Consider the following 15,920-nt stretch of genomic DNA (forward strand, 5'->3'; position numbering starts at 1 on the left):
AGGTGCCAGAAGTTGGTCGACTCCATGCAACACAGTTCTCAGAAATAATGGTTATGCAACTAAATATTAGTGCAGTGATTCAAAGTAAAGCAAACCCTTGAGACATTTTTTCAGTTCATACAGTAAATGTTTGTAAAGAAAAATGCAAATACAGCAAGAACAGCTTAATATTCCTTTTTCTTCACTTTCTGTAAAGTGATAACACAAACTTGATCAATTTTGGTCATGTTTTGATTTGGAATTGAATGTGCAGTGTTCCCAATGCATTGATATTATGGAATTAAACGCTATTCTAAGGATTTTGAGCATTGTTCACTTTTTTTAAACACACTGCTATTATTCTGAACACAACTGTATATACGTGGGAGTGTTGTAATGCTTGCATACACACTGAAATGTATTATTTAATTTTTTTTATAAGAATTTTAAGCTTTATCGTGTCTACCTGGTTTAATGGGGACAAAACAATGCTTTCTGCTCAACTACTCAACTAATTTTCCAAAATACCGGATAGCACCAGTGTTAGAAGCAGCAATCGGGACAATAAGAAAAACTTTCAAATGAATCGGCCAATTTTCATAGTTTGAGTAATTAATGTGTGAACTAAACTCACCAAAAAAAAGATTAAAGAATTTTTTATTGTTTTTTCATGGAATTACTTTTCACTTTAGCAGCATGATGAGTAGATTGAGGTATCTTTACATTCTTACAGCTAACAAACAGACATTTAGTCACTTAGAAAAATAGACATTTTGCAAAAATACACACAGACGGTAACATGCAGACAAATATTCTTTCCTGAAGTCTGTGCATAAAAATGTGAAGACATAAACCAACACACACACACACACACACACACACACACACACACACAAAGAGTTAAACTGCCGAGCCTGTTGTTGAACGCACCATCCAACCGGGCTGTGTCGCTAAGGGAAGATAGGCTACTTGTGAAAAAAGCAAAGTCCCATTGCTGAAAAAAAAGACATGTACTTAATAGGTTGAAATTTGCCAAAGGACACATTGACTGGCCAAAGGAGAAATGGGGCAACATTCTGTGGACTGATGAGAGCAACATTGTTCTTTTTGGGTCTAGGGGCCGCAGACAGTTTGTCCAACGACCCCCATGCACTGAATTCAAGCCACAGTACACTGTGAAGACAGTAAAGCATGATGGTGCAAAAATCATGTTATGGGGATGTTTCTCATACTGTGGTGTTGGGCCTATTTCTCGCATACCAGGGATCACGGATCAGTTTCAATACATCAAAATACTTGGAGGAAATGCCTTTGAAATGGGTCTTTCAACGAGACAATGACCCAAAACACACCAGTAAGTGAGCAAAGTCTTGGTTCCAGATAAACAAGATTGATGTTACGGAGCAGCCAGCCCAATCCCTAGACCTCAATCCCATAGAAAACTTGTGCGGTGACATAAAAAAATGCTGTTTCTGAGGCAAGACCCAGTGATGCAGAGAAATTGTGGAATGTAGTTCAATCGTCCTGGGCTGGAATACCTGTTCACAGGTGCCAGAAGTTGGTCGACTCCATGCAACACAGTTCTCAGAAATAATGGTTATGCAACTAAATATTAGTGCAGTGATTCAAAGTAAAGCAAACCCTTGAGACATTTTTCAGTTCATACAGTAAATGTTTGTAAAGAAAAATGCAAATACAGCAAGAACAGCTTAATATTCCTTTTTCTTCACTTTCTGTAAAGGTATAACACAAACTTGATCAATTTTGGTCATGTTTTGATTTGGAATTGAATGTGCAGTGTTCCCAATGCATTGATATTATGGAATTAAACGCTATTCTAAGGATTTTGAGCATTGTTCACTTTTTTTAAACACACTGCTATTATTCTGAACACAACTGTATATACGTGGGAGTGTTGTAATGCTTGCATACACACTGAAATGTATTATTTAATTTTTTTATAAGAATTTTAAGCTTTATCGTGTCTACCTGGTTTAATGGGGACAAAACAATGCTTTCTGCTCAACTACTCAACTAATTTTCCAAAATACCGGATAGCACCAGTGTTAGAAGCAGCAATCGGGACAATAAGAAAAACTTTCAAATGAATCGGCCAATTTTCATAGTTTGAGTAATTAATGTGTGAACTAAACTCACCAAAAAAAAGATTAAAGAATTTTTTATTGTTTTTTCATGGAATTACTTTTCACTTTAGCAGCATGATGAGTAGATTGAGGTATCTTTACATTCTTACAGCTAACAAACAGACATTTAGTCACTTAGAAAAATAGACATTTTGCAAAAATACACACAGACGGTAACATGCAGACAAATATTCTTTCCTGAAGTCTGTGCATAAAAATGTGAAGACATAAACCAACACACACACACACACACACACACACACACACACACAAAGAGTTAAACTGCCGAGCCTGTTGTTGAACGCACCATCCAACCGGGCTGTGTCGCTAAGGGAAGATAGGCTACTTGTGAAAAAAGCAACAGATCCCCAGCTGGAAAATAACCCCACATCTGGCACGCGAGCTGAGCAGGGAGAACTGGAGGAATATCTCAGCGCGTGATTAAATGCGTGACTGGATCATTGTCAGGCTTCCTCCTTGTGTGGAGAAGAAAGAAGAGAAAAGTTGTCAGGAATAGCTGTGCATTTTGGCGTTGCATTATTTGGATAACATTTGTCAAAAAAAGGGGGGGTGAGGAGTGACACATTACTTGCCAAGTGGTTCCAGGTGGTCTTTTTAAGGCTGTCCTCTTTATTGGCTGTGAAGTTAAGAGGTAAACAACAACAACAACTGTCACCTACTAATGCATTCAATGTTGTTAAAACATACAATCCAGTTCAGATCAAGAACATGTTCAGTGCCTTTCATGTCATTTTAGGCTTAAAGGGATTGATCCACATCATCAAAACATTGATGGTATGCAACCTACAGTATTACATGTCATTGCTAACTAGTCTACTCACTCTTCAGGAGTCTGATCTTTTCTCCAAGCCCAAAGCACGGGCGTCCCCGAGCGTTGACACTTGGGGGTTCTGGATAGTGAGGAGCCTAGGGGCGGTGACTCATTGCTGCCTTTGCGCTTTTGGGCAAGACCCTTGTGTTCGTAGCCTACCACCTTCTGCTGAATGCCTGGGGGCCTCCCTCTGCTGCGGGGGGGGCGGTGGAGAGGAGGACATGGCTTTTTGCCGTATGAGCAGGTACCATTTACTGGTCCTTGAGAGGAGGGGACGTGTGGCTGGCCCTTCTCATTGAGGGGAGGATCCCTGATATATTTGGAGGATTTGTCCTCACTGCTGTGTGACAGCTTGGCAGCTTTCTGTGCTGCGCTTGCATCTTGCATAAGCTCCTCCTCCCTCAGTCGAGCCTTGCTGGCTCGCCCAACAGGGTTGCGCCGTCGGCCAGGCCCAAGTCTTGCAGATGTAATGGAAGAAGGCAGTTTGTTACTGTGAGAGTTGTGCTGACCAGTTTTGGTTTCCAGTTGTCCCAGTGAGGTACACTCAAGGCTGAGGGAGCCAGTGGAGTTGGAGGGTCTGGCCCCAGTCCTGACCGGTGATCCTACAGTTGGAGGTGTTACATGACGTGACCTGAGACCTGATGATACTTGCGGCATTTTCCTGTAAGTAAAAGAAGAAGAAAAAAGCTGATTAGGATTCCTGTTTTTTATGTAAATGAAAAGAAAGCAGAACATCCAAGATATTTTCACTTACCCTGAACCCGGTTCTGTTGGATCAACTGCAGCATAATGTCGTTATAAAACAGATTATCCAAAGGCTGACCCCTCTCAATCATCACTTATGACCCACTAGAAGTGGCAGTGTCTGTATTGCAAAGACTCTACCCTCTGCCTGTATTTTCCCTTTTCTTATTATTTTGCTGTGTGCGGATGTTCATGGGCGTCAGCCGGAGCCTTTGAAACCTGCTCAAATAAAAGATATTTCTATAGTTTACAGTAGTAATACTCACTTCCACAAGTGTGTGCTGACATGGTGCTCCAGCATGGCACTGAGGGCAAACCGCAGGTGTTGTAAACGGCGATCGAAGGTGAAGATGCTGCAGCCCAATGTGCGGCATCCAAAAGTGCATAGCTACAGAACAGAAACAGTTTTATAAATACAGACGCACTAATGTGTCCTATTAAGAGGTGTAAACAGCGAGTTTAAAAATAATTCATAGTCAAATCCACTGAGCCCCACCTGTTGTTTTTTATTTTCATTGAGAAAAGAAAACTTAATTAGCCCAGTGCTTTTCAATCCCCAAATCCATACATCACGACTACTTAAAATTACATTTCTTCCACTTAAACAATCACATACAAAACTACTCCTGCACTCACCCTGAGTGGTTTAGGGTGCCATGGTGTGGCAGGTAGGTCTGTGGCTTCCTCCTGCTCATAGTCTTCGCTCTCCTCACCTGACAGCAGACTCGGGTTGAAGGGATATTGAGGGTGTGCCTGCACTTCTACAGTGCTGTCACTTTCCTCCTCTGGAACACTTTCTGATGGTTCCCCAGACCTGCTTAGAAGGCAATAGAATACAAAGAGAAACACATTAACATCAAAATGGTACCATCTCACCATTCAGAACGTGCATTTTTCAAATTGATTGATGTTTTGTCTGATCAACACAATCATTGTTTATTTTCTATGCTTGTCATGTTTGCCACTTTCACCTATTGTGTCAACTCATGATGCATAATAAAAACAGGTGTATGTAGAGATTGGTAGCAATGCTCACAGGTTAGCTGTTGGACCAGATGGACATTTGGAGATCTGCTGTTCTGATCTACAACATTACTTTGCATCACTATACGACACAATAAGTATGTAATTATGTTGTTTAGCTTTCATGTCATTGTGCCCTTGTTTATCTCAACCCACGATTTAGAGAATTACAACTTCATCTCCGGCAACAATTTGTAATGATTACTCGAGAGGTATTTTGGTGAATCAAATTAACCTTTTTTTAATATGAAAAACAAATCATATTTCATACCTGAGAATGTGACTGTTTTTACTGATCTGAGTTATTTTTTCTTTAAAGGCTTCCAGGTGTTGCTCTTTGTCTTTTGATTTGACAAGAAGCTGCTCTATATCTCGACCTGCAGAGGCTATTTTCTGCTCCTCTGCCAACTGATCAAAGGTCTTAGTCCTTCCCGATGCTTTCTGCTGCTGGTGGATGGAATCAGTCTGTGTAGAGAGAACAGCACAGAAGAGAAAAAAAGAGGCATTACATCCCATAAAATAATCTTCTTCGTTTTTGTATTGAGTAACAAATGCAACCTCTACGACAAAAGACACATATCTACGTTAATAATGAACAACAATAAAGATATTGGTAACAATATTGGACAAAAGGCCATGAGGCACTGAGAGTTTACATTGCATATACGCTCCTGGCTGCACAGCTTCTTTCCCTCTGGATCCCCAACTCTGCACTGTTTGTTCAGGTCACATTCTTTCTCTATAGGAAAGTAAACAAACACAGTAGTCAGTGAGCATCAGCAGGACACATACAGACAACATGATCCATGCTGGTGGAGAGATTACGGACCACCATATGGTCATTTTTCCAAAACAAAATAATAGGCAACTATTATGCATACAATCTAATTATACTATAATGTAAAAAAAAAAACTGCTGCATACAACATACCATACCCCGGCTAATACACTTAAAGTTGAATGGTCATTGACCGTTAAGAGACATGCTAGAAAAGCAGCAGGGGAAGAAACAACAGATGTACAAACAGAAGACTTACTATTGCTGTTTTTGTAAACTCGGCTGTAGGTTCTCGTTCCCCGCAGAGGACTGTGAGACTCACTGGACTGCCCAGCTGTGGGCTTCTGCACTGAGGGTCTCTCTGACGGTGAAGTGGAGGAGGAAGAGTGGCCAGGGGGCAGGGTTCCTGAGTGCCATGGAGGGACCCTGGGGCGAGGCGTGGAGGAGGAGTGGTGTGGGAAGGGAGAAATCTCCTGAGGGACCTTCTCCACTGAAGGAAAACTGCAGAGGTAGTTAGAGAAGTAAACTTCAAAATTAAGAGATTTATGCACCCCGACTGTTTGCTGTCCTGGCTCCTAAATAGTGAAATGAGCTCCCTATTGACATCAGGATGGTTGAAAGCATATGCATCTTTGGCCGAAGGCTAAAAACACATAAAAAATATTAATAATAATAATAATAATAATAATAATAATAATATACACAAATAATACACTTTTCCTGCATTGCTATGAACTAAACAATCTTCAACAGTACCTCACTGCCTCCTTCTGGGCCTTGCTAGGCCTGTGCTGGTGTACCGAGGATGCTGCTGAGGCGGGGGCACTGGCTTCATGACGTCTGCCATCTTTCTGTCGCTCTCTAGAGGAGGAATGATTTGAAGGAGGGCGGGCAGGGCAAGGTCTCTGCTGTGGAGCCAAAGTAGAAGACTGTCCACACATCTTAGTGAGAGGACCATGCCGCCTCTCACAGTGCTTTTCAAAGGCTTGAGGCTTCACCACCTGGCCACAGTGGCTGCACACCACCAGATAGATCTCATCGTATGCTGGGCATTTGCCAAATGTGTGCATATCTGTGGAGGAGAAAACAAAATGGAGTTATCGTGAAATACACGAACCTGAGGTGATGCTGATGCACTCAGACTAATTGGGTTTCATGAGTCACCTTCTTTCCTGAGGGTCATGGTCTCAGAGGGGTTGCTCCCATTCTTGCTGCTGTCTTCAATATTAGAACCAGCTGCACGAAAGGCAAAAAGAAGTCAGCATGACATATTGGGATGGGACATTCCTGTAGCATCTTACAAGAAGCAGGTTTAATGATATCTAGCTTTGCTGAGTAAAACCTGCAACAGGTCGTTTAAATCAGTCCGTGTCCCAGATTTGAGGGCGTTTCAAAGGATTTTACTCAAATTAAAAAAATATCCAGATAAAATTCACTTCTTGAAACCTCTCCCAATATACACTCACTGCCAGCAACTCGCTTGTTATGTGGTCCACTTGCACCTGTTGACTAGTACATTTTGCTGTTAGCAAACTGGACAAATCCTACTTAAGTAACATTAACGTTAGAGTTGTCGTTAACGTTAGGTGTGACCGTAGCAGCTAACATGCATTTACCTGTCCACAGGTAAGAAGTCCGCGTTGTATTTACTAGCTAATGTTTTATCACTACATTACAAAATACCAAAGAAACAATTATTTAATTAGTTTGTTTGTATGTTGCCACTTGCCAGTTAACATTCCTAGCAAACTCACCCTGCACTAGGACCCAGCGGGTCTTTTGTTTGGGTCGCCCTTTATGCCGCTCTATGTGTATGTAACGTTAACAACAAATAAATCACAGGACATGGGCACCGTGACATGATGAAGAACAGGTCCGGGGCAGGGAGAGCGACTCACCGTCAGATGGTAAAATATTCACCCTATTTACCCAACTACTCCAATTTAATCCGACAAAATCGTCGAGATTAGGATTTCGCCGATCCAAAGCGGCCATTGCTGCTCTTGCGCGTTGACGAGGTGATCCGTCAGTTCACGCGCATCACATCCGCGTCACGAAGCTCGCGGCCGCGAAAGTGTGTGGTCGTCGTGTACAAATAAAGGACACATTTACAAAATATCTATTCCCTTGTTCGTTACATTAACAGCGAAGGTCCCCCGCAAATGTAGCTAGAATAATATCTAATAAACTCAGTTTTAAAACTAGCAGAAAAAAATCTAGACACTATAATAGAGTGTGAGATACGTCAGTGGCCATTCATTGATGCTACATCTTTCTTTGTTCATGCAGCAGATAGAAATTAAACTATTTTCCTTGTTGGATTTTTAGGGTATATGTGCATCACAACAACCACTAAAGACATTTCTGATTATAAAATGTAATGTGGATAGAGATTGTACACACAAGCAGAAATAGGGCTATAACACAAAGGGCACTTAACACCGTACAAATACCTGCTTGCTGCTATTTTCTCAGTTGAAAAGCATTATGGATTTATTATTTTAGATATAATTTGTAGGGCTGCAATTAGTGAAAGTTTTTCATATATTTTTTCCCTGATTAATCGATTAGTCTATTAAATGTTGAAATATAAGTGCGCAATTTCACAAAGCTTGAGGTGATGTTGTCAAATTGCTAATTTCATCTGTTAAACCTTGACGCCTAAAGTATTAGCAGTAATGGATCAGGCACTGATGCTTTCACATCTGATAACTTGACTGGGGAGGGTCAGGAGGTTCATTTGAAGGGTTGTGTGTGTGAATGTTTTTGGTGTCAGAAGATGATGATGTCTGATGGGTGTCAAGCTGTATCACATGATACCTGGCCTTCCTTCCTAAAAGCCTCAACAGCACAAAATAACAAAACCTAGTTCAGCTCTTCAAACCATGAAAACCACAAAATGTGGCGTGACTGATCACAGTCCACTTTGTGAATGTTATGCTCAGTGGGTTAGAGGTGTAAAATCTTATTCACCTGTCTGATAAAAACATTATGTACAGTGTGTGTGTGTGTGTGTGTGTGTTTCCACCAGTGAAACAAGCAGGCCTAAAATCAGACACATAACAACAAGTCCACTTCTTCCTTTTAATGATGCACAGCATTTCATGTCCATGCAGTATCTTCCTGGACTTTAACAGAAACTGCAGTTTCTATGTGACACTTTCATCAACAAAGTGGTGGATCAAACTAGAAACTTTGAATCAAGCACGGCTATATCAAAGTAGGGAATCATTATGATGGCAGTAATAGAGAAAAACAGCTTGTCTTATAACAAAGTGGAGGTAGAAGCCAGGCAAAAACAAGAAAAACAGTTAATTAGTAACGGGTTAACGAGATCAATCAATTATTACTAACCACTAGCTGAGGCTATACAATTTATGGTACATCGTCTTTGAAATACTGTAGGACCTTTTGTTTTGTTTTTAGAAATGTAAATATAAACATCTACGGGAAAGATCCCAAATTCTTCCTAAAAAGTGTAATAGTCTATTTGCACCTGGGTGAGAATATTCACGTGGCGGCTATTTATACCTGGCCCCTTCACCCCCTGCCTCCTAGTAGTATAAAGAGCAAAAGTTGTTAAAAAGAAGCATAACTGACTTATTTTCGTAATTTGGTTTAGGCAACAAAACTAATTGGTTAGGTTTAGACAACAAAACTGGGTGCAATTAGCATTGTTGGTTACTGACACCTGGGTGCAAATAGCATCTGCCTAGTTTTAAATTTAAAATTCATAAAGAGCGAACATGCTCTGAACGAATATATCCACTACATTCAACATAATATTCAGCTGTTAGGCTAAACTAGCTACTGAATTTAGCCTTCCACAGTGAGATAAGACACAACGTTACACAAAAAAGATGCAATAAAATTGCTTTCACCCATTATAAATGATCTCATAATGGCAACTGGATTAATTTTCCAATTAACTACTATTTAACATGAATTCATCATAACTACATGTTGTACATGATGCCTACTATACGTTTTAGGATTAGACTGACATTTTAGTTTGTTTAGACTTGTCAAAAATAAATGCACTTCAAATATTTAATAATTTATTAGCTATACTGTATTTTGTACACTCAATAGCCCTGAGTTGTTTTTTGTTTTTTTTAAGAAAATGCTGATGGCAGAAATGATTCATGGTACAGAAATACTGTTGGCAGTTAAGAGGTTGGCAGTGTTGGCAAGTGATGATTCATTCTGATTTATCGCAAACAAGGCTGCACAGTCCACATCTGCAGTACCACTTGAGATAAGGGACACTTTGTTTTGGATACCTGGGTAAAAATATGTTAAAAAAAATGCAAACTGAGCATCTATGAGAATAACATTTTTGACTGCTACAATTTCCTGTATTGATGTGACTATGAACATCTTAAGTTTAAGTTCCTTTCCTGATTGTATTTGAGATATTACAGCCCTAAATGTAAAATTAGTAATTAGCAAAAAAGGAACAGTAAGTTTTGGAAATGTATATCTTCTAATCTACTTTATTTTTCCTAACAATTAGTACCAAATTGACTCATTCAATAACACTACATTTTCAAATGTGGAAGCTGGTGAGTTATGATGGCCCGACTCCCCCCGCCACATCTGCAGGTGGGTTGGCTGATTTGTGGAAAGGGGTTTCCTTGTAAATGAACCAGCAGTTGCCACCCCACAGGATGAGGTTAAGAAAACCAAAAATCTGCCAAAGAATAAGACATAAGTCAAATATCCCAGGCCGTTGTTATGTTTAAGCATGTCTGAAAAATACTAATTTGCGTACAACTTACCACAGAGGCATTTAGTCGGCCCATGTGAGGCACAGCACCTGAGGTGCACTTGTTGCTGACATCCGTGCAAACCTCAGATAAAGCTACAATTGTTGAAGGTTTGGTGGCCCACTTCACATCAGACAAGCCTTTAGCCCAAGCAGAGGATGATGCCAACCACATGAAGGTCAAGGCAGCAGTCACTAACAGGTCCTTAGAGATAAAATAATCAGTTTAAAACCATTAAACCGACCACAGTGATAGCTTTATTCAAGCAGCATTCTTGGACGGACACTACCTAGTGCATTATGTTCCTTAGTTGCTTGAGAACCACACCCTTCCCTCTTTTTCATTTACACAACTCCGTTAAATGCACTTTTTCTGACCTCCAGTTGTATTCCAGGATGAACTGGACTTATTAAAAATCCAGTGGCTGACGTCAGATGCAAAATTTTACACACAAAGCCATATAAATTCAAATATTGCCTGCACAGATAAAACTACATTCATCCATTCAGATCAGCGGTATCTCTACTGACACAACAGCTCAAAGAAAACATGCAACACTTTCCTGCTTCAAATACAAGCTCTTTTAAGTCCACACCATGTAATTTCATCTCACTCCATTTCTGAGCCATTTGTAGATGGAGAGGAGGACCTGGCTAAGCACAAGCATTTCAACAAAATAACTGCAGAATATGGAGAATCCAGACAAACATACCACGGTGGGGGCACGACTACTTTCTCTATACAAGTGCTGGTAGCCCAAGTACAGGACGAGTGTGGCAGTGGTGTAGAGAAAGGCCAACACGCCAATGCAGACGAAAAACTGTGCCGAGGATGTGTGGTCTCCAGTCAAGTAGTACTCAGTGGTAGTGGTTTGATTGATTTTGCAGTCAGGAACATTATAGGGATGCTGCATCAACCTGTGTAAACACATATGCATTTTTAATTATGACAACACATAATTAACACACACACACACACACACACACACACACACACACACACACACACACACCTGAATGGGTAGTTAAAGACTGCCTTTATTTCTTGACTGGGACTCCCATGGCACTGCACATTGATGCTGGTTGTGCCGCTGTAACCTCCAGTCGTAGCAAAGGCAAATATGGAGAACACCTGTTACCACAGACACAAGATAAGAGGAGACACAATGGCATACCAGTGCTGATTAAACTGTCACACACACTTTTGACAGGAAACCGTCTATATTACTGGATGCCATAACTGCTGAGTTGGCAGCGAACCATATCCCTAACTTTAAAAGCAGTAACGTTAGCTAAGACTAATATACGGAGACGTTTTATCTGAAAGGGGAAGCACATATAACCATACCGGTACAAATCCCCCCCTTAACTTCTATACGTGCAGTTTAGTGTCACAAATTCCCCATACAATGTCCTTAATTAATTATGAACCTGCTAAACCACCTGCTACCCTAACCCTACCCCTAACCTTAACCCAGGGCCGGCGATTGCTATAGGCGAACTAGGTGATTGCCTAGGGCGTCAAATGTGTTGGGGGCGCCGTGTCGCCCTTAGATCTACTTCTCATTAATAATAGAATTAGAATGACAAGCGAAATAAAACATGTTTATTAAAACATGATCATCCTAGGGCGCCCCATCAGCCACACGTTTACTTGTCAACCTGATTATTAGATTGAATTGATGATTATTGTCGATCATTTCCTAATTGGGGGAAAACTTCAAACTAATGATTTAGTTTGACGTTCCCGTGACGTGACGTTTCCAGTCTATGGGTCAGACTCAAACACACGGAGCTCTGAAGCAGACCTGTGCATCGCTTAGTGTCCACTCTCGCTGTAAAAATAGAGACGAGCATCGGCACAGACCACGGAGCTGCTGCAGCGCACCTTCCATGGTCTGTGCAGCTTCAGGTTTTATAATGGATAAATGCTGTCGACATGCTGCGGCAGATGTGTCCCGTTTGTGTCCCTCCGTGTATTTCTGCAGTAGTTTCGGTTTTCCACCTCCAATGTAGAGCAGCGTACAGCCACTTCCCTAAACTTTGTGTCATTCAGAGACAGACCAGAGTCTGAAACGGGGCTCTGTGTCTGTCAGGAGGTCTGAGATCTACCGTATCAGCAGAGCAATCACGTAATGCACAGCAGACTGTGGTGCAGGTGGATTTTCTGAAATATTGTGACTTTATTCTTATAATAGCCTATTATCACTTTATTTTTCTCAAAATATCAGGATTCCTCCAAATCTCAGAGAGCACAGATGAGATATATTTTGAATGTGCACAAAGTTTTGAACATGAGCAGAAATCTTGCTCAAACACATCTGAAATATTACAGTCCAGGGGTTTATTAATTCATTAAAATAATTCATGTACCATTGAGGTGAATAACTGTCATATGCACATTAAAGGAGGTTAATTCCCCAACAAAAGACGCAAAAGAGGAGGGAAGAGTAAATTATGCCTAGGCTACATGTGTGCTGACTCAGATATAATTAGAAAATTCGATCTACAGGAGAATAAATAGATGAACGCAATACAGAATGCCTGAGAGCCTTACTGCTAAATATTCCATTATGTTTTTATATTTGGATTGTAATCTAGGTTTCCCTTTACATAAAGATATTTCCAGCATAAATTGATTCAGAAAAAGGTAGAAATATTTGCATATAAATTCACCTGAATGCAGGAAATTAAGTGTTTAATGCTCAAAATGTTCAGGGGGTAGACCCCCAGAACCCCACATCATAAGTCACCATGCACACAAATCTGGAAACAAAACACTGGCCTTTGGGTTGCCAGACCAGTTATGATTAGACCAAATGTTGGTGCCATCTAACTTTACATGCAAGCTAGAAACTAAAATGAACATACATTGCTACTCTATCGCTGACACAGCACTGTGGAGATCTGGCAATGCGAGACAGGGGGGGCGCGCTATTGACGCTAACACACATTAGCTATCAGTTTGTGCCACATAGCTTGTAGCTAGCTAGTTTACAGCTAGACATTTTGATGATCTAACGTTAGATACTGACTGGCAGTCGCCCCCTGAACTAACGTTACATACCATATTTGACACGGTGTTACAGCTCAAAGGATGATCTGTCATAGCATTACCAGGCGTGCAGTGGGTCACAAGACATCAACAAAATCGATTTGTAAGATATTTTTGCTACCAGGAATCGACAGCTCATGTATAAGATACCCCGCCATATGACATATGGTAAAAAAGATTTTGAAAAAACGTACCCATTCTAGCAAACGAATGAAAGCCAACGGTTCTTTCAGAGGTCCCAAGTCAAGAGTGAATCCCGAAGACAGCACTTTCTGATGAGAAATAAACATACATTGTGAAAAAGACGCTGTAACATTGCAGAAGTCGCACACAAGTAGGCGTGTTTGCCCAAAAAACAAAAAAAGTATATATACACTTTATTTTTTTATATGCGCCATTAACCGTTTTTCGCGCTTCCTGCGCTGTTACCTGGGCGACGGATTCCATCGTGTGTTTGGAGATAAAGAACCGTTAGTATCGATGTCTCCTTTCTGGATCTTCAGCAAATCTCTAGCTCTCTTGAGGATCTTGTCAAACTTTTCTCCAACTTCAGCGAATCGTAGTGGACAACACGTGATCACTGACGTTCAGGGCAGGCGTCGATGGTCGACAGGGGCGCTGCTGGGACAAATATGTCACAATGTGGTTATGATTTCAGTATGTTTGAGTCTGTGTATAAGTGTAGCTAGCTAGATAATAGGCTATGGCTACTGCACGTTTTGTAAACTGTTGATCGTATTGGTACAGTATGTTTGTTTGGTTGTGTGTAGTGTGTAGCTATGTATGTAGCCTATGCAGATATATGCTTGGATAGCTGTTTATTTGCACATTTCTGCTGTGTTTTTTCCCCCCCAGTCTGAACTGCTTTTGTATCAAATGGGGATTATACAAATACATCTGAATTTGAATCACATGTAATAGTTTGTATTAAAAAAGAAGTGATAGGCCTACAATGTAAACCCAAGTAAAAGTTCTACAATCAAATTTGACCAGAGAACAGATGGATATTAAATCAGTTTTATTGGCCAAGTAGCCTATGTGTTACACATGGACAAGGAATTTGACTCCGGTTTTATGTTGTGCTCATTGTACATACACAGAAATAACATGGGCAAAGTAAGCATAAACATTTTACTATGTACAGATATAAATAAAGAGTATCTATATAGCCTATAAACCTCAATACAATGACATTTGTAGACAGTAAAACAATAGTGCAATGGTGCAGAGTTCAAAGGGTGCTGGAATGAATACAATTAAAATATATATATAGCACATACTACCACATTAATAATTAAACATGTAATTTAAGTATTTATTTATATATATATATATAATTTATTTTTATATATATAAATAAATAAATAGTTCTATTACATGTTTAATTATATGTATGAAAAGTAAATGTTCTCACTATGCGAATGACCCCTGTCAGAAATTAATGGATACATTAATGAATGAATAAATAAATACTATATCATTGCATTATTATCAGTAGTGGTATGTAACTAAGTGCTACTTTTACTCAAGTATCTGAATACTTCTTCCCCCTCTGATTATTATTACTAATATATTAGTATGCAAGCAACATTTAATGTTTAGTCAAAGTGGGACTAATTTAACACTATACAGTACTTACCTCATATTATATAGTTTAGGGATTGAAGACTTCCTTGTGACTGATACTATACAAGGTACAATATCAACTAAATAGGTTGTGTGCATTATTCTCTAATCTTGTCACACTGTCTTGTAGACAGGACCTTAGTTATTTTAGTTCATATTGTGTTCACATGTTCATAATTGAGTTTTGCTCAATCAAATTACCATAAACTGACACAAAGCAGACATGGGGCCACTTCTTACAAGCCCAGGAGTACTGGTTGGTTTCTCTGGTTTGTGTTTTTGGGTGTGCAGTTAAACCATATGTTGTCTTCTGTGTGAACTGTACCTATTTGGAACTTGGAGGTGACAAGGTACTTAGGCCTACACAATGCGCAAAGGACAGGAGATATGAGTAGGGGCTCTATCAGGGCCCAACAACAATCTTTAATCCTGGAGCCCCTTAACAGGTTAATCTGGCCATGGTACTACTCATATATTTGTTCAAGACATGATGATGGTAACAGCTGCAAAGAAACAAAACTCTTCATGGGGCTTCCAAAAAGGTGACATGCATATTTTAATTCCAATTTGCAAAAATGTCAATGCCTGAAATTATTCAGGTACAACATAATTTCTGTCTTAAAAAACAAACTCAGGGTGAATATGTGTATTGTTAATGATATCTCAAGTCATTTTAAAACAAGTCTAATGTTGGCAGAGTGTAAAATGTCCAAAATGATCGAGGAGTGCACAGTGTACGCACTGTAATGGTAATTACTTTTCACTAGAGGTCACCATTTTTAGAGACACTGCATGAGTATTACTAAACTAACCCTTTTCATACAAAGCAAAGCCTAGCCTACATGATTGTGTACTTGTGTTTCCAATGATTCCCATCAGTGTAGGCTGAACTCATTCACACACACAGGCTGTTCATGTAATTCCATTAGTTTGGGTCAATGGAAAGGCTTGGTAAACCAGGACATTTAGGT

General features: G+C 40.0%; 2 protein-coding genes across 4 annotated transcripts; both read right to left on the reverse strand.

The window, feature by feature from the left end:
* Positions 1 to 2,142: 2,142 nt before the first annotated feature.
* atxn7l2b (ataxin 7-like 2b) lies at positions 2,143 to 7,598 on the reverse strand. 3 transcript variants are annotated; one of them, XM_078254853.1, is made up of 11 exons: positions 7,399 to 7,598; positions 6,665 to 6,736; positions 6,257 to 6,572; positions 5,760 to 6,001; positions 5,379 to 5,461; positions 4,994 to 5,187; positions 4,336 to 4,513; positions 3,966 to 4,087; positions 2,966 to 3,616; positions 2,713 to 2,760; positions 2,143 to 2,599 (listed from the first exon to the last, which is right to left on the reverse strand). In XM_078254853.1, exons 1-10 carry the CDS (start codon positions 7,493 to 7,495, stop codon positions 2,754 to 2,756), a joined length of 1,962 nt encoding a protein of 653 aa, XP_078110979.1. In that variant the 5' UTR covers positions 7,496 to 7,598; the 3' UTR covers positions 2,143 to 2,599; positions 2,713 to 2,753. The 3 variants fall into 3 exon arrangements, with proteins under 3 accessions (XP_078110979.1, XP_078110978.1, XP_078110977.1); XM_078254852.1 differs by having other exon boundaries at positions 2,717 to 2,760; positions 4,336 to 4,516; XM_078254851.1 differs by having other exon boundaries at positions 4,336 to 4,516.
* A 972-nt stretch (positions 7,599 to 8,570) lies between these two features.
* Positions 8,571 to 13,908, reverse strand: sypl2b (synaptophysin-like 2b). Its single transcript, XM_078254854.1, has 6 exons — positions 13,753 to 13,908; positions 13,518 to 13,595; positions 11,282 to 11,400; positions 10,982 to 11,186; positions 10,282 to 10,473; positions 8,571 to 10,193 (listed from the first exon to the last, which is right to left on the reverse strand). The coding sequence occupies exons 1-6, from the start codon at positions 13,768 to 13,770 to the stop codon at positions 10,071 to 10,073; spliced, it is 735 nt and encodes a 244-aa protein (XP_078110980.1). The 5' UTR covers positions 13,771 to 13,908; the 3' UTR covers positions 8,571 to 10,070.
* Between the last annotated feature and the right edge of the window lie 2,012 nt (positions 13,909 to 15,920).

The sequence above is a fragment of the Sander vitreus genome, chromosome 7 (assembly GCF_031162955.1).
Source record: "Sander vitreus isolate 19-12246 chromosome 7, sanVit1, whole genome shotgun sequence".
NCBI classification, from domain to species: domain Eukaryota; kingdom Metazoa; phylum Chordata; class Actinopteri; order Perciformes; family Percidae; genus Sander; species Sander vitreus.